The sequence below is a fragment of the Pristis pectinata genome, chromosome 3, assembly GCF_009764475.1.
Source record: "Pristis pectinata isolate sPriPec2 chromosome 3, sPriPec2.1.pri, whole genome shotgun sequence".
Lineage (NCBI taxonomy): Eukaryota > Metazoa > Chordata > Chondrichthyes > Rhinopristiformes > Pristidae > Pristis > Pristis pectinata.
In genome coordinates, this window is record NC_067407.1 from 112080879 (window position 1) to 112105640 (window position 24762).

A 24762-nucleotide genomic window follows, 5' to 3' on the forward strand; every position below is an offset into this window, starting at 1 on the left:
GTAGGGGTGATGCTGATCAAATGTACAGCTCTGCCTAGTGCATGAATTATGAATTTTTGTATTTGTATTCACAAGTTGATCCATCATACTTGAGAAGTCTGCAGATGATTCAAGAGCTTTGAGATATCAGATGGTGAGCCACTCTGCCCTGTTCTTGTAGTCAAGGTGCTAACATCATTGGTTCTGCTCAAGAATAACTCCAAATTGCAATAACATTGACATTATAATCCACACAGTGTTTTTACAAATAACCAATATGGCAACTCCCTATTTCTAAAAGTCAAGCACATTACCTTTCATTTTGATTAAGTGTGATAGCGTAATATGGAGGTAGCTAATTGATTCCTGGTTCTTGAGGATTTCTTTCTCCCTGAAGAGCCACATAGAAAGAAGCAGAGACTAGAGGGAGAATAAAACAAAGAAAAGCAATTAAAACTACATTCTCTCTTGCCACCTTCAACACATGCATCGTTAAATATATGCAGTAAGTCCTCAAATTGCACTATATTCCAATATCAGCAAACAAATCACACAGTTCTGGTTAAGTAAATACTGAGGAGGATGTTCATAACTTAATTTCAAATTATTAAGTGGAAAAAATTAGGCTATTAAAATAAAGATATTGCAATGAGTTAAGTCAGGCACATCCCAATCCACTCAAAATGGTCAAGACTCGGAGTGTAATTGACACAAGGCATCTTTATTAACTGACTTCCCATCACCAAACATGAAGTAATCCACACCTTTCAATTATATATTGATTCCTTTCCATTTATAAAGTTCCACAAATAACTATTCAGTTCCAACAGTGGTGGAATAGGATACTTGAGCAATATTAGTGACAGAAATGGGTGTCCAGTACAATGTTTCACAACTTTTGAGCATTTGTAAATTCTAAGTAAGCTGCCACTTCCCAGGTATGGGCAGCACAGTGGCACAGCTAGTACAGTTGCTGCCTTAAGAGCACCAAAAACCCAGGTTATAGAGTCATAGAGATGCAGCATGGAAAAAGGCCCTTTGGCTCACTGGACACCCACATGGACACAGGGAGAACATGCAAACTCCACACAGACAACACCCGAGATCAGAACTGAATCCGTGTATTCAAGGCAACCTTGTTCTTGTATATCTCAGAAAGCCATCATGCATATGCAGCAAGCAATTAGGAAGGTAAAAGGAATGTCGGCCTTTATTATGAGAGAATCTGAATGCAGTAAGATGTCTTACTGCAATTATACAGGTCTTGGTGAGACCACACTTTTGGTACCCTTAATTAAATGATATACTTGTCATAGAGGGAGTATAGTGAACAACCACATTCCAGAGACAGCAGGTTTACCTAATGAGGAAAGATTGAATAGAGCAGGTCTGTATGATCATAAGAGGGGTTCTCACTGAAACTTAAAATTCTTATAGGGCTCCAAGGGTTGGATGCAGGGTAAATGATTCCTCTGGCTGAGGAGTCCAGAACCAAGGGTCACAGTTTAGAATGAGGAGTAGGCTATTTAGGCCAGAAATTAGGAGAAATGTCTTTATGCAGAGGGTGGTGAATCTTGGAAGTCTGTGGAGGCTTGGTCATTCTGTTTGTTCAAAACAGATCATTACATTTCTGAATATTGAGGTAACCTAGGGGATGGAGCAGAAAAACAGTTGTGTGGTAGAATATTGGTCATGGTCTTACTGAATGGCAGGGAAGACTCAATGGTTCCCTCACCATGAACACTGGCTCTTCAACTGAAGTTGCTCTATGAAAGCTGAGGAGTGCAATTTCCCTTAAATGCGAATATAGGTTATGAAGCTAGATTAATATCCTGCAACTTCACTTGATGATGCTTGGATTTAATGTTAACTCCAATTGGTTGCTTCCCTCTGGAAACTGTGCAAATTACGTGATCCCGAGTGCTGCCTGTGTGGCATTCGCACATTCACCTTGCAAATGCAAGGGTTTCCTCTGGGTGCTCTGGTTTTCCCTCGCATTCCAAAGACGTGCAAGTCGGTAGGTTAACAGGCCACTGTAAATTGTCCCTCGAGTATAGGTAAGTAGTAGAATCTGGGAGGAGTTGGTAAGAATGTGGGCAGAATAAAACATGGCATTAATGCAGGGTTAGTATAAATAGGTGGTTGACGATTAGTGTGGACTCAGTAGGCCAAGGGTTTTTTCTGTGCTGTATCTCACTATGACTCTTTGATTCTGACATGCTGCAAAAAAGTGTACAAACAATTCATCACTTCAAAATATACAAGTAATTCCTGCATTTATTATTTTTATTATAAAGCCACCAATTCTTTCAGATACGTGCTTTCAATTTAGTTTTTTTTTGCTGTAACAGATGGTGCACCACTCTCCATGCATTGGAATGTATTGTGTTAAAATTCCCATAATGCATTGCACCCAGCAGTTTCAATTTATGAAATGAATTACTGGAACATTTTCCAGGAATCCGTCCCTTTCCCCAAAATACAGTTGTACAAGTATTTCCATTTCACATAAACTAAAAGGGTGGAGTCAATTAAATCTACATACATACCAATTGAAGTAAAACTGTTTCTAAAATGTAATCAGTATGTAGCCACATCGGATTTATGTAACTAGTGCAACCATGTACTAAAAACGTACCAAAAATTGCTGAGGCCTCACTCCTGCTGACTCCAGCAAACGGCACATCTCTTCCACAGAGCACTTCCCACATAAACATTTCCAGAAAAAGAAATTGCCTGCAATAAAATGGGGAATGTACAAGAGCATTTAAATATCTTTTCATTCTGTTAAACTTTGTATTTTATCTATTTGTCATGGATATCCCCTCAAAATATGCTAACTGTAATAACGAAATGCCATCGTGCACTAATGAAAGGCAAGAAAACAATTTACAGACTTAATGGACTTAACAGAAAAAAAGCATTTCTCATAATGTATATAAATATTCTACAAAATTCTAGTTAAGAATTTTCCAACGGAACCTTGTGGGCAGTTAAATCAGCTGCTGAGAAAGGTAACATCAAAAACTGATAACAGGCAATGCAGTCAGAGCCAGTTTCTAATTTAACTGTAAGGTTATTCAATATTTAAATAATCCTTACATTTCGCCATATCATAATTCATTAAATACATGTCAATTTCAAATTTTAAATGTGAAACTTTGGCACTATCTTTTCTAGAACAACATTGTGGTCCTTTTCCCTTCAAAGATGTTGACAAATCACTACTTAAGAAAGTTTTCTAATACAGAGACACAAGAGAGTCTGCAGATGCTAGAATTTGGAGCAACACACACAAATGCTGAAGGGTCTCTACCCAAAATGTCGACTGTTTATTTCTCTCCATAGACCTGACCTGCTGAGTTCCTCCAGCACTTTTAGTGTGTATTTTCTATTACATGCTCTTTTAAAGTCTATCCAGCTTGGGTATCCATAATAATTGGATGACAAGAGAGAACAAAATGAGTAGGTCACACAGCAGCAAAACAGGCCCTTCAGCCACGTCAGCACCAGCCATCAAGTACTCATCGATACTAATCCCATTTCCCAGCATTTGGCTCATAGCCTTCTGTGCCATGGCATTTCAAGTAATCATCTAATATCTTCTATCACGTCATGTGATGAAAATTGTTTGAATATTACATTCTATTAACTTTGATTGGACATTTGCTGTTTGGATTTATACACCTTGCTGCATCTAACAATGGATTTCAGCAAACATTAGACTAAAAACAAAGCTTTTGGATGCAGTAGAAAATATTCAATGATTAGCAACGTGCTGTGGCTACTCACTCATCAGAAACATTTTGCTTAGCTGAAACCAGAAAAATGGTATTAATATGCCACTGGAATTAACTTTACAATATTTACCCAAAGCAACATATTCTTCTTCATCTACTTTCTTCACATTAACTGTTTCTTTTTCAAATTCAAGATATTCCAAGAACATTTGAATTGGAAGTTTATAATTTTCATCTTCCTCAAACTGAACTGTACTTTTGGTATTTCCTTGACGATAATTCTCCAGAAGTGTTTGAATTTTTTCAGATTCCCTTTCTTCTAGTCTTAGCAAAGAAGCCAATTCCTTTACAACAAACAAAGAAGAAATGCATGTAACAAATAGAAGCAAGAAATCTATGTATAAGCTTGGTTTTCAAAAGGGTTCGAATGATGAGTTTTTTTTTAATAATAAAGGCAAATATACACAAGGAAAAATAGTGTGGAAACATATGTTAGAATGAGGGTTAAACCAAGTTTTACCCTCAATATTTTTTCAAATTAACCACAAAAGAATCTTTTAAGAATACCTTTTCCATTGTCTATTCATATTCAAACACTGAAAGCAAAAAGAATTACTTACACTACTAGTTTTAGCTCCATTCTGCTCCACGTCTTCAGAGTTGAGTTTGCTTACACATGTATAAAGGTGCAGCAATTTCAGCTGACTGAGGCAAAATTGCAACAATCCTTCATCAACACTTTCAGGGTCTAATAGGTGTACAAGAGGGAAAATTCTGTTCAATAACCAACCAGTAACAAGGACATATTTTGCTGGCATTTCTTCTTTCTCTTAAAACAATTAAGTGTCCTGAGTACCACAGTGCCAACGTGGAGAATAAATATCGAGGGTATTATTCCCTTACCACAATCCAATAACCTCTTTTGCAAGAGCATTAGGTAGGGTCATTATCAGGCTTTGATTCTATCTACCCTCAAAATCAAATTACCTTCCAATTTTCACCTTCCCTGCACCAAAGCATGAACACTACACCTAATGAGTTGTCGAATGAGTATAGCTTTGCAGTTATCAAATGCATTCAAGATGATAAAATGGTTTAAAATATTAACATTGGAACATACAGACAGCAAGACTGGAACTGGAAGTGGAAAACTAAATGGAAGTTCAAATACAGATGATAAAAAAAAATGAGATTTTGAGAATGGTTTTACAGCAGGGAAGAGACAGATAAACAAAAGGTATGGATTACAGGGAAGTGGGGCTAAAACAGACACTGGCTCAGCCACTGATTAAGAATCAATCACCTGGAAAATTTATTGCTGGCTGAAGTATACTAGGATTTCAAGTTCAGAAAACAGGACAACAAGCCACTATAGAACATAGAACAGTAGGGCACAAGCACAGGCCCTTTGGCCCACCATGTTGTGCCGAGCTAATTAAGCTAATGACGCCTAATTACACTAATCTCTTCTGCTGCACATAGTCCACATCTCTCCATCTCTGCATATTCATGTGCCTATCTAAGAGCCTCTTAAATGCCTCTATCATATCTGCCTCCACCACCACCCCTGGCAATGCATCACAGGTACCCGATGCTCTTTGTGCAAAAAACTTGCTCCGCACATCTCCTTTGCTCCTCTCACTTTAGGTGCATGGCTCTAATATCAGACATTTCAACTCTGGGGAAAAAGACACCAGCTGAGTATCTATGCCTCTCATAACTTTATAAACTTCTATCAAGTCTCCCCCCCAGCCTACATCACTCCCGAGAAAACAATCCTAGTTTGTCCAACATTTCCTTATAGCACATGCCCTCTAATCTAGGCAGCATTCTGGTAAAACTCCTCTACACCCTCTCCAAAGCCTCCATATCCTTCCTATAATGGGGTGACCAGAATTGAATGCTATACTCCAGATGCAGACTAACCAGAGTTTTATAAAGCTGCAACATAATTTCCTGATTCTTGAACTCAGTGCCTCAACTAATAAAGGCACACATGCCATACACCTTCTTTGCCACCTATCAACCTGTGCAGGGAGCTATGGACTTAGACTCCAAGATCCCTCTGTATATCAATGCTGTTAAGGGTCCTGCCATTAACTGTGTACTTTCCCTTTACTTCCCTTTAGTATAGATTAGTGAAGTTACACAAATGTAAGACCACAACCTGGCATGGGAGAAATCTGGTTCACAAGTACTCTTTAAGAAGGAAAATGTAATTGGCTTTTGAAGAACCTTAAGAAAGAATTGTGCAAACTACTCAGTTGTAACAAAGCATTATGTACAATAATAAAAATAATACCAAATAGATTACACAGCATCAATCAAAGCATCAGATTCAAACAAATCAAACTATATACCCAACTTAGTCAGCCCTGCAAAGTTCTCTGCACTAACTTGGAGTCTAGTCCAAGAATTGTAATAACTCCCAAAGACATGTTAACCAACAGTCCGCTGGCTTGTACTCATTGGCTCTACCTCTCAGCTGATGTGCAAGACTGCTCCAGAACCTGCTTTAGTTCATTCCCCATAAAATATAAGAGCAGAATTAGGCAATTCAGCCCATCGATTCTGCTCTGCCATTCACTCATTGCCGATTTTTTCAACCCCATTCTCAGCCTTTTTCATATTGGTTACAGATGCATCTGTCCATTCATTTTGGGCATTATATCAGGCATTACATTTGACTATGTGGAAAATTTAAGTCCATTTACATAAGCAGTCAGTGATGTTGAAAGAAAAATTTATGAAAAACACAACTTAGCAGGCAAGGTAGTGTAGCAGTTAGCATAACGCTATTACAGTGCCAGCGACCCGGATTCAATTCCGGCCACCGTCTGTAAGGAATTTGTATATTCTCCCCCTGTCTGCGTGGGTTTCCTCCAGGTGCTCCGGTATCGTCCCACCTTCCAAAGACATATGGGCTAGGAAGTTGTGGGCATGCTATGTTGGCGCCACAAGTGTGGCGACACTTGCGGGCTGCCCCCAGAACACTCTACGCAAACAATGCATTTCACTGTGTGTTTCGATGTACATGTGACTGATAAAGATATTTTATCTTATCTAAAATATATTGAACAGCGTTGAAACTCCAACTTGATATTTGCTTTATGGGAGAGTAACAACTATACTATACAAACAATGGAGGAAATCAAGAACAGGAAAGGGAATAGGCATTGCAAGCTGCTAATGATTTAAATGATTATAGCATAGAAAAAATGAAATAAAAATATTAGAAGTGCAACCAATGTTTTCAAAAGCCTGATTGTAAAATGACTTGTGAAACTTGTTTTATAATCGTCAGGTGAATCATAAAAGTACACTTAAATACCAAAACAGTATCCTCCAATATTACTGCAGAACAGAGAAGAATATTCAAAGTCTATTTACTTATCACACTTGTACTTATTTGAATTTGTACTTACCTTGGTTCATTAAGTTGTCCAACAGTGCCTGGATTAAATTTGTTAAGCAAGATAGTGGGATATTTTTACTTGCTAGTAGTCTTTCTAAAGCCTGTGATTTTAAAAAAAGCAATATTACAACTAGAATAAAAAGTTAAAAGAATTATTTTTATACAGCGGTTTAATTACCTGCTTTTTCATGGTAGGATACTTAATATCAAGAAGATGAGTCTTTATCTCTGTTTCTAAAGTTTCTGACAACAAAGATAGAATACCAGATTGTAAAATAAATGAAAACTATGATACAAATAAACACAAATAAATATAGTTGTTGATTTGGGCCTTGCTTCCACCAACATTTATCCACATAAATAACAATACTGAGAATTAACATTTCAAAAGAACGTATTATATAACTATCAGGTATATGAGGAAAACGAAACAATATTGTTTGCAGTGACCAACAATTCAAGAAACTGCAGAGCATATCACAACTGAGCATATCACAGAAAGCAGCCTCCCCTCCACAGACTCTGTCTGCACTTTTCGCTGCCTTGGTAAAGACCCTACCCACCCTAGACATTCTCTCTTCTCCCCCATCCTATCGGGCAGAAGATACAAAAGCCTGAAAACTCAAGGACAGCTTCTATCCCACTATTATAATACTATTGAATGGTCCCCAAGTACAATAAGAATGGACTCTTGACCTCACAATCCACCTCATTATGGCTTTGCACCTTATTGTCTGCCTGCACTTTCTCTGTAACTGTAATACTTTATTCTGCATTCCGTTATTGTTTTCCCTTGTACTACCTCAATTCACTGATGTGATGAAATGATCTGAATGGACAGCACTCAAAACAAAGTTTTTTTTTCATGTTACCAATGCAGTAAATCCAGCAAATTGTTGAATTGCAGTATTGATTTAAAGCAGCAATAAGCAAGTTGATTTTTTCCCCTAAAATACATGGATTAATGCTCCTGTCATTTTTCAGCTGTGAGTACTAAAGCATCTTAGTAATTATGTTCAGGTCCATTGTCCTGGAAACTTAGTTTTAGTCTAATAAAAATTGATCATTCTACAGCCTTGGAATACCAATGTACTAGCCGTACTAAACAAGTTATTAATATTACTGTGGTTACTGTGAATAGTTATCCTTTACATTTGCAAAAGATATGACACCCACCAGGATTAGAGACTTTGGCCTTCAACAAAACAGTTAGCCGCTTCAATAAATGCATATCCTTTGCTCTTTCACTTTTCTTATCACTAAGGAACAAAATGGTGCATCAATAGTATTTTCATTTTTTAAATTTAAGGCTCTTAATCCATTAAAATCAAACAGCCAATCTGCATATTAAATATTTACACAATTAGAATATTTACATACAGAAAACCCATATTTTACTGACCACAGAAATTTTAAATTATTAAGTGAATTGGACTTGAATAATTCAAGGCCTGTAAAATATTCATCCCAGGTATCCACTTGAATTAATTAAGCCTATTAAGACTGGAACAGTATTTGAGCACAAAACTGAAACACTTACCATTTTAAGGCATAGTTAATTAAAAACTAAGGATAGAATTTTGCACAGTAAACTATCCTCTCTCCTCAATGGGAAAATATTAATCACTAAAAATTGATCCTAAAGTGTCAGAATCAAATGGCTTAGGCTCTTAAATTATTAATAATGCCAAGAGGATCACTACTGAAATAATTTTAACTTGGTTGTTCAATACAGCATGGCTAACCTACTGGACAGCTAAACTTATCAAATGCGAAGCTTCAACACTTGTTAATAGTGGGGAGGCAGGTGGTACAGACTTGCTGGCTACTAATTAGGTAAACTGAATAGCCTGGGGTCTCTTTTCTCCAAAAAGCAGAATACAAAAAAGGTCTTTAAAATGATGAAGTGGTTGAAGGTTATAGACATTTAAAAAGTTGTTCCCACTTGGAGTTCAAAACCTGCACTATAAATACAAAATAGAAGTGGTTCATGATTTGCCATCTTTAAGTTACCACTGTTGATCTTTTGAACTATAGGTTCTATTTATGTGCTTAATAGCTCTATGCAATTCTCTGATGGTATTAGGTCAGGTTCTGCACTGAGATACTGGAATACTTAATTATTCTCTTTACCAGAAAAAATGAAGTACCTAAGAGCAAGATGGAAGGGAACACTGATGGTTTTCACATTACCATCCACTGGATCAAATAGACAAATCTGGTAGGTTTGTGGTTGCCAACCCTGGCTGGTAACGTTGTTCAATCCCATTATCTTGTATCCAGGATATAATAACCTTTAAAAGAACACATTTTCAAGAGTCGTATAACATCCAGAATACCATTCAGCTTTATAATATGCAGAATCAAAATCAGCCACAACATTTTGCAACAAGTAACACTTCCTCACTGTAAACCTCTGCATTCTAGTTTTACAAACAATAAAAGATTCACTTCTAAACCAAATTTTTACATTATTAATATTCCATAACTGAATTTCAAAGTTTGTACATTAAAAAATAAGTACTTGCAATAAAACATATGTTTTTTTTTGCAGAATTCAAACCTCAACAGTTAACATAAATGGGATTAAGCCTACTCCATCATTCAACAAGATCATGGCTGATCTTTTGCCTCAATGTTACTTTTCTTCACCAACACTGTATCCCTTAATTCCTAAAATTCACAAAAATCTATAGAACCAACATGAATGGACACAGCAAAAGAGCTTCCACAGTTCTCTTGAGAATTCCCACAATTCATTAACCTCTTGCTGGAGGAATTCCTGCTGATCTCGGTCCTGAATGGGCAGCGCCTTATTTTGGGACACCAACCCCTCGTTCCAGTCATCCCAGCCAGGGGAAACATCATCCCTGCATCTATCCTATGAAGCCCTTTATGAATTTTGCATATTTCAATGACAGCACCTCTCATTCTCACTCTTGAGAGTACAGGCCTAGCTTACTTCATCTCTCTCGTCACACAACAAACTTGCCAACCCAGGAATCAGTCTGGTGAACCTTCACTGCACTATCACCACTGTATCATTCCTTAAATAGGGAGACCAGACCATACCTTTACACAATGTTGTAAATGCAGTCTCACCAGCCCCCTATATAAATGGACCAAAACATTTCTGCTCTACTCAAACCCTCTTGCAATGAGGGCCAACATATCATTTACTTTCCTTATTATTTGCTGTACCTCTATGTTAACTTTCAGCGATTCACTTACAACACCCAAATTTTCTAAACAGCAACACCTTTCCATCTGTCATGGATTAAAAAATACTCCACCTTCCCCATTTATTCTATGGAAGTGGATGACCTCATTTTTCCCACATTATGTTCCATCTGCAGTCTGTCAGACGCTCCCTCATTCACTTAGGCTTTCTATATCCCCTGGAGCCACGCTACACCCTCCTCTCAGCCCACACTGCCACCTTGCTTTGTATCATAAACAAATTTGGATTTATTACATCCCCTCATTCAGATCATTGATAGGGATTGCAAACAGCTGGGTCCTAGCACCAATCCCCATGGCACCCCTCTAGTCACAGGCTTCCTATCTGGAAGTGACCCATTGTGGTTACTCTCTGAACTGTCCACTGAGTAATCCTCAATCCACAACAGTATGTTACCCCCAAAATTGTGCTTTAAGCTTAATCAATAATGTCTTGTATGGCACCCAAATGAAGACCTTTTACAAGTATAAATTTAATCACTTGGTTCACCCTCATCTATTCTGCTGTTCAATGTAAATTTCCCTTTCATAAACCCATGTTGAAGTTGCCTCATGCTATTATTTTCCAAGTGTCCTTTTACTATTTCATTAATAAATGTAGACTGACATTGTAATTTGATAAGCGCACTTATTTAATACGTTGCATGTGTATGTCAGTTAAAATAACGACATCCAAGAAAATTAAAATAACATTTGATTGGGTGAAATAGTCTACAGTAATCTCATTTGACTCAAGACATTTTATCAGCATCATAGTGTTTTCAACAAAAGTATCATTCTATTAAAGGTTCCTATATAAAAAAATGTGCCCTTGATCTATTTCCATTGTACTCAGCAATTTTAATGGATAAAATTGGATTAATTTAGAAAACTTAGCACTGAATGCAACATGGGCATGAGGGTCACCAAGCTGCTTCATGCAGGAGGAACGCATCATGTGGAAAGGCCTAAAGTACCACCTCATCCAAGTCGGCAGGTAAAGAGCCACATGGCAAAATGTGACAGTCTACAAGACTGAAGACCTGCAACTCTGGCAAGACTGAGTCATGAAGACCTTTTGGCCAGTCTACTACTTGAGATTAGGCCTTGCATAGTGCAACCTGCAAATGCAGAAATTGTTTGTCACAAAAACGTTTTGTTGGAGAGAGGTGAATGATGATGACTGGATGAAGTTAAACACCCAATATGAGAAGATAAAAGATTACAAGTGTTCATCAGAGAAGTCTGTTACTCAAACATAATCTAAATAATTATATGCCTATTTTTCTTTCCCTTTAAAATGATAATATATTCAGGAAACCTTAACTTTAAGATGTAAAATAAGGGCTCTACTCCCTTCCTTGGATTCAAATACAGCAGGCTCTTAACAGACAATATAGTGACTTCAGGTACCATTCCACTTTACAGACCTGCAGTGTTTTCCTACATTAAATGCTCCAACTCTAGGACCTTGCTGGGTGCTCCATACTTCTAGGATTCCTCTCCTTGGAGCATAAATAACCAGGAATTGAGCCACACGCCTTAGACCTGTGGGACTGCTGAAGGGAGACGTGTTGCTTTTCTCCATTTCTCTTTCATGAAGATCTTCTACTACCTGGATCCAGCCTACCTCTGCATCACGATATCCTAGTAAACAAATTAGATTAAGAGGAGAGCCAGCAACTACGTGAAAAACTTAAGCAGAGAGACATTTTGTCCATTTAGATTAAATATTTTCCTGCCCAACACAAAGAAAGTCTTGGCAACTTTTGCTTTAGCTCCAACAGGTGCAATACCTTTGGAACATTAAGGTACCATACCAAAAGTTTAGACAAACATGATATAAAAATCATTTAATAGAATTTGTCCCATGAACCTCATACTTGCGCACGTGATACAAGGAATCCAAATTATTCCGAAGGGCTAATGCTTCCCATTAGTTACAAAATTATTTCTTTTAAGAATCAACTGTTGGTCAATTGTAAATACAGTAAGTTAAAAACTAAATTAGCAAAGCACTTGGAATATTTGTTACGTTGGTTGCAGATAAATGCCATCCTCACCTTTCCACATACGTATTGCTACTCCTCTTACTACATCGAGTAATGTGACACGGCCAAAATCATCTGTTACAGCTGCCAGGGTGTTACAAGGTGATAAGCAAACATGTTCTCCACGCCGACGAGAATCTGGAATCCCAAACCTACAAAATGGTAAGTGGAATAATATACAAATTGTCCTTACTACGAGCTGCAACAGTGACACAGAAGCTATTGTGATTTCTTAGTGCAGTGGGAAAAATACTCAAATTCAGGTCAGTTTAAGAGCTGACCAAACTAGATGGCAATCCAGACATACGATGCCAAGAGTACTGCAAAACACAAGAGAACACGTTAAAAACCTGTGGGCTGTGCACAAGAACTGCAAGGATCATCCTTTGAGTCAACAATCAAGGAACATAGAGAAACTCAAGATTTTCTGCCAAGAAAGAAAGTAAGTGTCCAAGAAGTTATTTTAAAAGTGTACAGAACAGCTGATGTGCAGAAATAAATATAGAATTGTAGCGGTTGCTACCACGAAATAAAACAAGACGCTAGTTGAAGGATTGTCAACAAGAACTGGTTTATTTTCCCGCCTTGCGCGGGCCTTTTAAGGGAGACTGTTCCCGCCCAATGCAACCGGCAATGACGTAAGTAGTACGTCATCAAGTCTTTCCCGCGCGCGGGTTCTCCCCGTCGCTCGGGAAAGATGCGGCCCGCCGCCATCTTGGGCCTCGTCGCTCCGACGCCGCACGACCCAACTGCCGAGCCGGTTCACCTGACCGGACAGTGAGTCACTACAGAATGGAAGTCCGTGTATTTAGCATAACTGAACTCATCTCGTCCCATCGCAGAGATTTCAGGGAATTTGAACCCACAACAATTTCCAACTGAGAACTCTTTCCATCTTAGAGGAAGATTGCAGGTGGTTGTGTTCTATGTTTCCACTGCCCTTGGCCTTCTAGGTTGCGTAGGATTAAGAGGGGGCTTTTGAATAAGCTCAGATGAGTTGCCGCAGTGCATTCAACACAACCATATTGTGCTGGTCATGGAGGGAATGAATGTTTAGGCTGGTGGAAGATATGTCAATCAAACTTACTGCTTTGCCTTTTGGTTTTGAACTTTGATTTATTTTGCAACAAAAATCATCTAGGCAATAGAAAGTATTCAATCACAGTCCTATTTTGTAGATAGCATAACTGTTTGAGTCAATAAGCAGGTTATTTGCCGCAGAAGATTATTCAATGTAGGTCTCTGACCTGCACCTATAGACAGTTTAACGTAGCTGTTCCAGTTAACTTTTAATCTATTGGTGACCTCTGAATGTTGCTGATGAGGAAGACTTAATAATGCTGAAGCCTCTGAAAGGTGGTTAGACTTCTTTGGAAACTAGCTGCCATTGTGATCGTGAACATTATTTGCTCCTTGACAGACAGGTTTTGCTTTGCAATCTGACAAAATTGAAGTGAACACTGAGTATCAGTGAATATCTCCACATTTGACACTGTACGCAAAACAACAAATTTCACGACATACGTCAGTGATAAATCTGATTCTGATCTTGAGACAAAAGGAAGACAACTAACAAATCTGCTGAGGATAGTTGTCTCTAGGACACTGCCCCAAGGAAGTTCAACACTGTGCTAGGACTCTGATGTCTGACCAATAATCACAACCTCCTTTTCTTGTGCTAGGTTTGACTCTGACTAAAGGAAAGTTTACCCTAAATCTTATTTACTTCTATTTTACTTGGGCTACCTGATGCCAAATTCAAAAGCTGCCTTTACATCATAGCAGTAATTCTCAATTCACCTCTCAAAGTCAGCACCTTTAGCAATGTTCCAACCAGGCAATCTGGACTCAGGTGAACCAGGAGTAACCCAAACTTCCCACTACTGAATAAGTGCCACTTGAAAGCACATTTGACAACATCTGGGCTTGTCTGGTTATCAGAATTGGTTGACAAAGAGTCTGACAAGTTGGTTGATGGATAAGGTTGTGACGGTTTGACTGTATCACTCTGTTATTCGTGAAACAGTATTCTCAAAACTGGAACATTCTCAGGTGATCTAGGCTGGGGACAATATTTGCCATGTCTGAAAGAAATCCCAATGACCTTTCTGTAGACAGAGTAAGAGGTTGGTGCAGGACACAGTTCTGATGTGGCCTTGCCAGGCCTGCAAATTAAATGTAATAAAGCAACTTGCACCTAAAAACAATTCATAGCTTTAAGTACTTCTGAAGAGTACTAGTTGTTGTAATGCAGTAAATACAGCTGCCAATATAAATACAATAGTCTACAAATGGCAAATAATCATTTTTGGTGGGGGGGCTCAAGAGATAAATGCTGATTTAGGCACAAATAAATTATGGCAGACTTGCATCAGAAAGCTGTACAAATTTTATTCTTCAGCTCTCAAGAAAGAAACTAAAAATTGTTAAGTGTTAAAGAGTGATGAAACAGGAGAAATTACTTCCATCACAGAATTTAAATGCCAGCAAATGACACTTTGAGTGAAAATAGAATGCAAGATTTAATAACTCTTGTTAACATGCACTTCAAATGGCAAAGTACACAGTATTTGCACAGATTTTTGTGTATTTAGCGCTGGCTTAGTAAAGTGTCCAAGTTATACTATGGGAACCCATGATTCCTAAAGCTGCACATAACCAACTTTTAAACAGCTTTTTCTCCCAGGATACAAAAAAAGCTTTTAGCTGCCAAATATGACTCATCCATGTGCATTGCTGATAACTTGCAAAGCCACACCATGAGATGAGGTAACGGGGGGTGGATGAGAACAATGCAGCAGATGTTTTTATAAACTTAAACAAGGAGTTTATTAAATACCACAATTAAAAAACTGCTCCCCACCACTCCTTTGGTATTAGTTCACCATGCAAGTCATCCGAACATTGAAAGCCAGTGGAAAAGTGATAATTTCAATTATAAAGTTTACAGAGCAGTGATGTTGGATTTCCTTCTGTAACTGTGTGCTGAACCTCTCACTGTTGTGTTCTATAGGGTGCTCCCTATTGATATGCTGCAAGTTCCACAATTATCAGTATGTAGCCTAACAGGTGCAATGTTTGCAGGCAGCTCTTAAAATACCTATCATATTACAGCAACGTTCTTATAGTTACATATGCCCCAATGAAGAAAAGCAAGACAGTGCTCCCAGGATCTTGACAGGTTGGTGAGGAGCAGTGCTCATTAGAACATGTTCTTTGTGCACGAGAGCCACAGAGATTCTTGAAGATTATGGCCTCACACTCCTGAAAGGTCTTTCTAGAGAGGTATCTGCAAGAGCATGAGTGGAGTCAATGAATGATGACACTGCAGAGAAGTCTGCACCGGATTCAAACACCCTTGTTGGCCGAATGCAGAGTAGATTACATCCCTCCCTCAAGCAAGGAATTTTTGTGACTCCCTTTTGAAGCTACATGCAGCAAGTGGAGATGAAACACATATCAGCAGCAGTAGCCTGGAATGATCCCAATGCTTCCATCAAGAATGACTGACTCTGACTTGCATGGGCAAAGCAGTCAAAGTATGTGCATAAGGTTGTTGCTGAAGTCTCAGATCTAGGAGGACAAAAGCTTCAGAACATCATTGAATGAGCACTGTTTCAGGAAAAACATTATTTGTAAAAATGAGTTGTTCTATCGTTTTTCAAACCAGTGAGGTTGAAAACCCCTCAGAAAAATATTGCTTGTTACACTGCTGTTGACACAAGTTAGGGGAGTTTACACTAGAGACAAACAAAAAGAAATGCAGATAGAATGAAATTCCTGCTGAAAATTCAAGAAACAGATTTCATAACATGCTAAGATACCCAAAAAATGTAGCAAAAAAAAAACAAACTGTTGGAGGAACTCTGCAGGTCAGACAGCATCTGTGGAGGGAAATGGACAGTCGACATTTTGGGTCTAGACCCTTTGGATGACAGCTCTCCTGTGCTGTAACAATTCTATGGAGAGGGAGAGACTGGGGTATCTGTGCACAAACCTTTGATGGTAACAAGGTCAGTTAATAAAACAGTTAATAAAGAATGTGGCTCCTGGGCTTATTAAGTGGAGACAAAGTACAAAAGTCACTAAGTTTTGCTAAACATATATAAAAGGGCAACTCAGTTCCAGTGAGTATTGAGCCCAATTCCAGGCAGAATACTTTGCAAAGGCTATGTAAAGATTGCATTAGATGCAGAAAAGATTATGATTGAGCAGTTTGAGAGACTAGGGATTGTTGTTATATGAATAAACTGGAGAAACAATGGTTACTTTCCTTGAAGAAGGTTTAAAAGAAATTTCATTCAGGCTGCAGCAGGGGATAATGACCATAGTGTTTAATATTAATGACAAACAATGAAAGGAAAAAACCATTTTTTTGATATAAATGCAAAACAACAGTTGGAGTGCACTGATAGGTTCTCAGATACAAGTTCAATATCAGCCTTACAGAGAAATGCTCTGTGAGAAATAAACTGCAAGGCAGGATTGTAGAACTTGTTGGATGGCTCTTGAAAATATCTGGTACAGACTTAATGACTAAAGCACAGTCTCATTCTCCGAGTTTCTTGAGAAACTTTTAATAACAATGCTGCATATTGCAAAAACAGATTTCAGAAGACTATCGCTGCCATGGTTAAGAAATCTTTGACAGACAACATGTGAAAGACATTGCTGCACTTCTTCAATATTTTTATTTTAAGTAGTTGTTAAATAGACATTTTACCCACCTTACAGGAAGAGGGGTTGCAGGTTCAACTTTTGGCTTCTGTTTTTGCACTGCTTCTTCATCATGTTTGTTTTTCCAGCCAAGCCATCCACTGGAAAATGTATCAAAAAGTATCATGTAATAGTCAGTAAAATAAGCTCTCGGCAGGTTGGAAGTTGCCAACCAAGCATTTATTTATCTTAAATACCTCCCCTGCACTATTTACAAAACTAAACACTTTATGTTCCTTATCAAACAAGAAGATTGCATCACGACAAAGCTTTTTTGACTTTTGTTGAATACTTTCATGGCAGTGAGTTTTTCACGGACACAATTTTATTTCAAGGCTTTCCAATACATTTTAAATTTCTACTCCAGCCACATGATTTCAGTAATAAAATACATTTTAACACTGTAAACTAGAATTTTTTTGGAAAACTAGTAATATACAGATAAAAGACCTGACAAACCACATATGCATTATATACATTATAATCCAACCCAAGATAACCAATGACAAGTTATAGCAGGAATACAAGTCACTGAAGTGATACCGGAAGGGCAGTACAATGGCTTAGCTAACAGAGCCACTGCCTCACAGCACCAGAGACCCAGGTTCAATCCTGACCTTGGGTGCTGCCTGCATGGAGTCTACACGTTCTCCCTGTGACACCATGGGTTTCCTCCAGGTGCTCTAGTTTCCTCCTATATCCCAAGAACATGCAGATTTGTAGATTACTGTATACTGCCCCTAGTGTGTAGGTGAGTGGTAACATCTGAGGGGAGTTGATGAAAAAGTGGGGAAAATAACATTAGGATTAATGTAGGATTAGAGTAAATGGGTGACTGATGGTTGGCCTAGACAAGGTAGGCTGAAGTGCTCATTTCCATACTCTATGCATCAATGACTCTAAGATCCCAAGTGACAGTCATAAATTGCTCATAAGCATTTACAAGATATCTTTATTAGTCACATATACATCGAAACACACAGTGAAATGCATCTTTTGCACAGAGCGTTCTGGGGGCAGCCTGCAAGTGTCGCCACGTTTCTGGCGCCAACATAGCATACCCACAACTTCCTAACCTGTAGGTCTTTAGAATGTGGGAGGAAACCGGAGCACCCGGAGGAAACCCACGCAGACACAGGGAGAACGTACAAACTCCTTACAGACAGCGGCTGGAATTGAACCTGGGTCGCTGGCACTGTAACATCATTACGCAGACTGCTACACTACCATGCAATAATCTAGAAACTACTAAGCATTACTTGAGGAGCAGATTTTAACATGAATAAATTCATCTTCTCTAGATGATATAGTAATAAAATACACCCTTATAACTCCTTTTACAATGCAAAGCAGTATTCAAAAGATAAAATCTGTATCTGTAAGGGATAAAATAATCTTTCCACATGTACATTCAGATGATAGTATTCCAGAAGGCATGCCAGAAAACAACCAAAAATCTCCACAGGCTTGAAAACTTAACATCTTGACCTTCCTAAACACATAGTTGTAAGAACTGTCATCAGCCATGTATGACACAAATTTAACCTATACCATTCCACATATGAACGAATATAATTCAGACTGTATATGAAACTCAAGCGACAGCCACAGTGAAATTCAAACAGCAACAAAAAGATTACTCTTACCTAGCTGCATTAAATAAAGCTGATGTGAGTTTGCTGGCAACTGCTAAAGCAACATGTGATAGCAAAGGCTGAGTGCTACCCTGTAACCCAACAAACAGCATGTCAGTAAGATCCTCAAGGTGCTCTGCCTTTCAATTAATATTGCTTTCAGAATGTTACCTGCATAGATGTATTTAAAGTTACATATTTTAATTCTAAATTTAAAGTGATTTACATGAAACTTGCTCAATTAATGCACATTTATGCAATTAATGCTGTTCACAGAAGTCTATTTAAACACACAAAATGTTGAAAAATAAGTAATTTAAATGAAGACAAAGTCATAGATACACATACCTCCAAAGCGTAGAAAAACCCTGTGAATGGACCAGAACCAACCGTTACATATGCTGACATGGCTGGTGGGCTGCTCTTTACGGTAGCATTTACTCCACCTAAAATAGAGGCAGTCTTCAACTGATCAAATGGACATAGTGTCATGATTCCTGGTATAAAAGGGAAAGAAAATTAGGACACAAGTGAAAATATGTTCCATACTGCTGATAACTGCTTCAGGAAGGAGAATAGGGGTGGGATGTTTAATTACTCTGAGCAATACATATTAACTTTCCTGATGAAAAACTATGATGCTGGAGGAACTCAGCAGGCCAGGCAGCATCTATGGAGCAAAGCAGGCGGTCAATATTTCGGGTCAGGACCCTTCTTCAGGACTGAAGATAGGAAAAGGGGATATTTCTGCTGAGTTCCTCCAGCATCATAGTGTTCTTCATCTAGATTCCAGCATCTGCAGTCCTTTGTTTCTCTTATATTAACTCTCCTGTTGGTTATGCAGATTCGTCCAAGTATTGAAAGAAAGAGAAAAGAAAATGGGAGCACATCTTATAAATCAATTTCTAAATAATATTGTTATAAAGTGGTATTCCTACAATGCTGAAAATAAAATAAATTCACATTCATAAATGCACTTGCACAACATTGGAACAATTGAAATCCCTTCACTCAATGAATTAAAGTCCATTCACTTTGTATGGCAGCAGATCTCACAGTTAAACCGTGCACAGCCCCAAACTCAGATTACCTCCTTAAACCCTTCTGCCTCTATTAATCATTACTCCTTTAAGATGTTCCTTCAAAGCTTCTGGTTTGACCAAACTTTTAGTTATCTCATATTATACCTCATGCATCTACTTAAAAATATTGCTACAAAATTACCTAGGGAGGTTTTGCTATGTTAAAGGCATTAAATAAATAGAAAATGTAATTGTAACCAACTAACTTAGCCAGTCCCCCATCTCTGCAAAAGGGAGCATAAACCCTAATGAAAATGTCAAAATTAATTGCCAACACAAAGCTACAAATTGGAAAAAAAGTGTACAACGGCATAAGATTCACAACTGACTCCTTAATATCAAAGTGAACCAGAAGAAATATTTATCAAGTAACTTTGGAAACTAAATTACTGGACAACTACCACTACTCATGAACAAATAAATTATCAATGGCTGATGTATTCAGAGACATTAATTATTAATGTCATATTTAACATTATAGCACCAGGTATTTTACCAAGATCAGGTAATTCAAACCAATTTAGAAAATGAAGTTGAGAATAAGTTTTTTTTTCTCCTATAAGCTTCTATTTTCTGGAGTACATATTACCATTTCCTTTTTCCTGGTTAGGGTTTTAGGATTGGGGTGGGGGGAATAAAAAAGCATTATCACAAATGTAATTCAGAAATACAGAAACCCTAATTGTTATTGAAGGAGGGAGTCTTACTTTCAGGAATTCTGAAATTCACTGAAGATTTGACCTGTACACCAATTTGTAGATGTTTACCATATTTCACTTCCTATCAATTTTATTTGAAGCTCCCATATCTGATCAACTTTACCAATCAAATGGACTAGTGTTCCAATTTCTCTCCAGAGTTTCTATCAACGTTATGTTATGTTAAACCACAGTTTCTGTAAGCTCAATTCTCTTGCTGGGTTATTGATATGCATGTGTCATTTATAGTGACTATTACATTTCGTGCTAAAAAGTAAATCCATTTGATAATATTTCCCGTACAAATAAACTATTTTTTTTAATGTCATTCCTCTGCAAGTTTCTTTTATTTATGTGAAATGATTTTTTTTTATTACCTATGCTTGCATGGTCCACAATCACATCAATGTCCTGTAAACCCCATTTTTTATACGTTAAAGGTGGAGGTTGCACACTTTCAGCACCTGAAGCTGCAGCTGAAAGAAAAAAAAGTTACCAAATTATGCTGCTTGCGAGGAACGTAAAATTATCCACTTTGTGCACATTAACCCTACAGAGTTCACATGTTAAGAGAATGTATATAATACAAGTACAACATTTGCTGAAAATGCCCTAATTAACAACGTAATGTTACAATGGAACTAAAGAATGTGATAATGCAAGGAGCACAAAATTAGCAACTTTTAATTGTCTGATGCATTGCTTTTCAAAGGGTACCACTGTTACAGGCAACGCTAGCATTTACTGCCCATCCCTAAATACCCTCAAGGTGATGGTGGGGGTGAGTCAGCTACTTGAATCACTGCAATCCCCCTGGTGAAGGGTCAACCGTAATAATGCAGGCTGGCAGGTCCTAAGACTTAGACCCAGCAATGATGAAGAAAATAGCAACGTATTTCCAAGTCAGGATAGTGCCCAACTTGGATGGGATGCTATAACCGGTAATGTTTCCATGCACCCTTGTCCTTCATGCAGTCAGAGGTTGGGGGTTTGGGAAATGCTGTCACAGTAGCCTAAGTGCAGTGCATATTCAGATGACACAGATGCAGTCATGGGACTGGAAACAATCAAAGTTCAGCTAGTGACCGGAGTGTCAATCAATTAGACTGTTGGTGTCAAGCTTCTTGAGTTATTGGACCTGTGCTCATCCAAGCAAGTGGAAAGTATCCCATCAAGGGCACAGTGAAGTAGCTGACAGAGACACAGTTCCAGCAACCCAGGTTTCATCCCAAGCTCCAGTGCTGTCTGTGTGGAGTTTGCACATTCTCCTCTGACCACAAGCACTTCTGGGTATTCCCATTGCCCCTCATATTTCAAAGATATACTGGTGGTAAGTTAACTAGCTAGTTATCCCTAGTGTGTCTGTGATGATAATCAGGAGGGAGTAAGTGAACACAAGAGAGAATAGGTTGCAGGAAAATTAATGGAAATGGGATTGAGCAGAGAGCTCACATAGACTCGATGGGCCAAATGGCCTCATTCTAAGTCATACAGAAACATGAGAAATTACACACCCAACTTGTGCCTTATAGATGGTGGCATGGCTTTGGGGTTCAGAATGCAAGTCACTCACTGAAGGATACCCAGCCTTTGATTTGCTCTCGTAGCAAACATATTTACATTGCACTCCTAGTTGAGTTTCTGATCAATCTTTGACAGAGTATTGATGATGGTAGATTTGGCAACAGTAACTCAACTGAATATCAAAGATATGTGGGTCAAACTTTCATACTGGAAATGGTCTTGGGTTGGCATTTTGGCATATGTTACCTACCACTTATTGAAATGTTATCTCGGCTTTGTTACATGCAAGAATTGTCTGTTTTACTCTTTGAGGAGTTGTGAATGGAACTGAATATTTTACAATGAGCTTCAAACATCACCATTTGATCTTACGGTTTAAGGAATGTTGTTGATAAAGAGGCTGATGATAGGGCCTGCTTGTGATGTTGGTAGCCCCACAGTGCTGGTCTGGATTACAAGGAAATAATTCTGGACAATGGAGTAGTCATGGGTAATGGGGTGAAATGAGCTGAGGCCAAGATCAGATCAGCCATAACCTTACTGAATGGTGGAACACGCTCAAGAGGCTGTATGGTGTGCTCTCAATTGTTAGGTTCTGATGTTACATAAGGAGTTGAAGGAATTTGAACCAAAAATGAAGAGAGTTTTCCTTCTTACCATGGCTGTGTGTTTAGTCTATACATAATTCCCCGCAAACCCCCCCCCCCCCACCACCACCAACAGTAAAACAGCCTACGTTTGTGTTCCTGGGATATGACAGTACATAGGACTGGTTTCTGAGGCTGTAGGAATCAGATGCATTCACCTTTCCTCACATACAAGCTGGCACTACCAAACATCATGTCCTCTCTCACCTATCCACAGTAGCTCTCCAATGCTTACATTTCTACCTTTCACTGAAAGTTAGCAGTTAGCATGTTAATTAGTAGTATTTTTGAGCTTCATGATTAGACCGTGCAGACACATACAGACATGCACATTACAATAAAGCTTCCAACAATCCTTCAGTTACAAAACTGAAATAAACGGGTTTGCACTGAGGTGAAGTAAATGCATGGTAATGATTTTAAGATGAGTCATGACCCTACCAGAATAATTGTTTAGTTACATCATGTCACACAATGTTACATTTTCTGCACATTGACAAAAAGATTTGTAATCCATACAGTATTTCAATTTCTGTGCATTACACACATTCAGTGTATAAACTATATTTATGCAAGATGATTTTCTAGATTCCAGGTTCATCATAAACTAGCTCTATGAATACTAAAATCACTATTGTAGTGTCAAGAAACTTGGAAATTAAGTATTTGTGGAAGTAATATTACTGGGACATTAAATCAAAAGACCTTCACTTGAGTACAACAGCTCAAAAACAGCATTTATGGCAAAAATGCAAGTTTAGCATGGAACCCTCAGACAAAGCACAAGAAGTAATTTTAAAATCTTACCTTAAATATAAATCTACTGGTGAAAACAGTTTTTTTTAATAAAAATTACCTCTTGCTACTTGGTTTCGACAGGCACGAAGAGACTGAAAGAGGCTGAATCCATCTATTGTCACAAGAGCAAATGGATACAAAATGCTCAATTCTTCATGCTTCATGGAGGGGGAGAGGGAGAAGAGGTAGGAAGGAAGGGAATGGAAAATATAATTCTAATTAGCAATCAAGACATCAGGGCAAGTTACTAAATTATCTCAAAAATACTTACATAAATAGCACTTAAAAACATAAATAGCACTTAAAAACCAGTCTCCTCAAATTGGAAAACTTACATAATAGCGCTTATAAAACCATCATCTCTCACTGGGATGGCAAAACAAAGTTGCTCAAGGTAAAATATCTTTGCAGTCAATAGGTAATTTTATGCAAAAAAAGGTACTGAAGATCTTTTTGTATTTTCCCACTGGAAATATTCATGCAAGATTACACAATGGCATTCCAAATCAAAAAAGCAGATATACACTATCCAAAGAATCACTGTGCAGCTCCTTTAACATTGATTAACGTGCTTTTCAAGCTTCTTTACCGTGCACAGACAGCACAAAAGTTCATTATTTTCTCCCCACAAGCCAGTTTATTTGAAGCAGATGGATATGATCATACATGACAGGCTGAAATAAGACAAGGTCTTCAATAGTTCTACAAATATGACACACACGTCACTTCCAAGCAATGCAATCTTGTTTTGCAAAAAATGAACCAACCATGGAGATTCACTTTAAATTTTCACCAAGCTTAGCCCGTTTCCCTCATGTCCAGTGGCTAACTTATTCACTAATTTGTACTGGGAATACTTTGCTATATGTTATTGAATGTAATAAAAAGCACAAAACATCTTCAGACTTGTCTTTTTTTTGTTTCAAAAGGAAAAACTTATATACTGCATGAAGTAATTTTGGAAGCTACTCTACAATTACAGTAGAAATCTGATAGCAGTTAATATGGAATTGGACTCTATTAACTCCTTATGTTGAATTAAACTACCTCTGCAACTTGGATCCACTCCAATTTGCCTCCTGCCACAACAGGTCAACAGCAGATATGATTTTTCTGGCTCTTCACTCTGGTCTGGATCATACGTCAGGCTGCTGATTATCGACTAAAACTCAGCATTGAACACAATTATCCCTCCAAACTCATCATCAAGGTTCAAGAACTGGGCCTCTGTACCTCCCTCTGCAACTGGATACTCGATT

At 38.1% G+C, this 24762-nt stretch overlaps 1 protein-coding gene across 1 annotated transcript in view; it reads right to left on the bottom strand.

Annotated features, from left to right (window-relative positions):
• rab3gap2 (RAB3 GTPase activating protein subunit 2 (non-catalytic)) overlaps positions 1-24762 on the bottom strand; it is an 80951-nt gene that overhangs the window by 24541 nt on the left and 31648 nt on the right. Inside the window, exons 8-22 of the mRNA XM_052010958.1 lie at positions 23562-23661; positions 20912-21010; positions 19103-19251; positions 18767-18846; positions 17132-17221; positions 12417-12556; positions 11784-12000; positions 9285-9428; positions 8311-8393; positions 7313-7377; positions 7145-7235; positions 4340-4467; positions 3850-4063; positions 2618-2715; positions 294-399 (exon numbers count right to left, since the gene is read on the bottom strand). Coding sequence (XP_051866918.1) covers positions 294-399; positions 2618-2715; positions 3850-4063; positions 4340-4467; positions 7145-7235; positions 7313-7377; positions 8311-8393; positions 9285-9428; positions 11784-12000; positions 12417-12556; positions 17132-17221; positions 18767-18846; positions 19103-19251; positions 20912-21010; positions 23562-23661 — 1804 coding nt within the window. The remainder of the gene's footprint in view (positions 1-293; positions 400-2617; positions 2716-3849; positions 4064-4339; positions 4468-7144; positions 7236-7312; positions 7378-8310; positions 8394-9284; positions 9429-11783; positions 12001-12416; positions 12557-17131; positions 17222-18766; positions 18847-19102; positions 19252-20911; positions 21011-23561; positions 23662-24762) is intronic.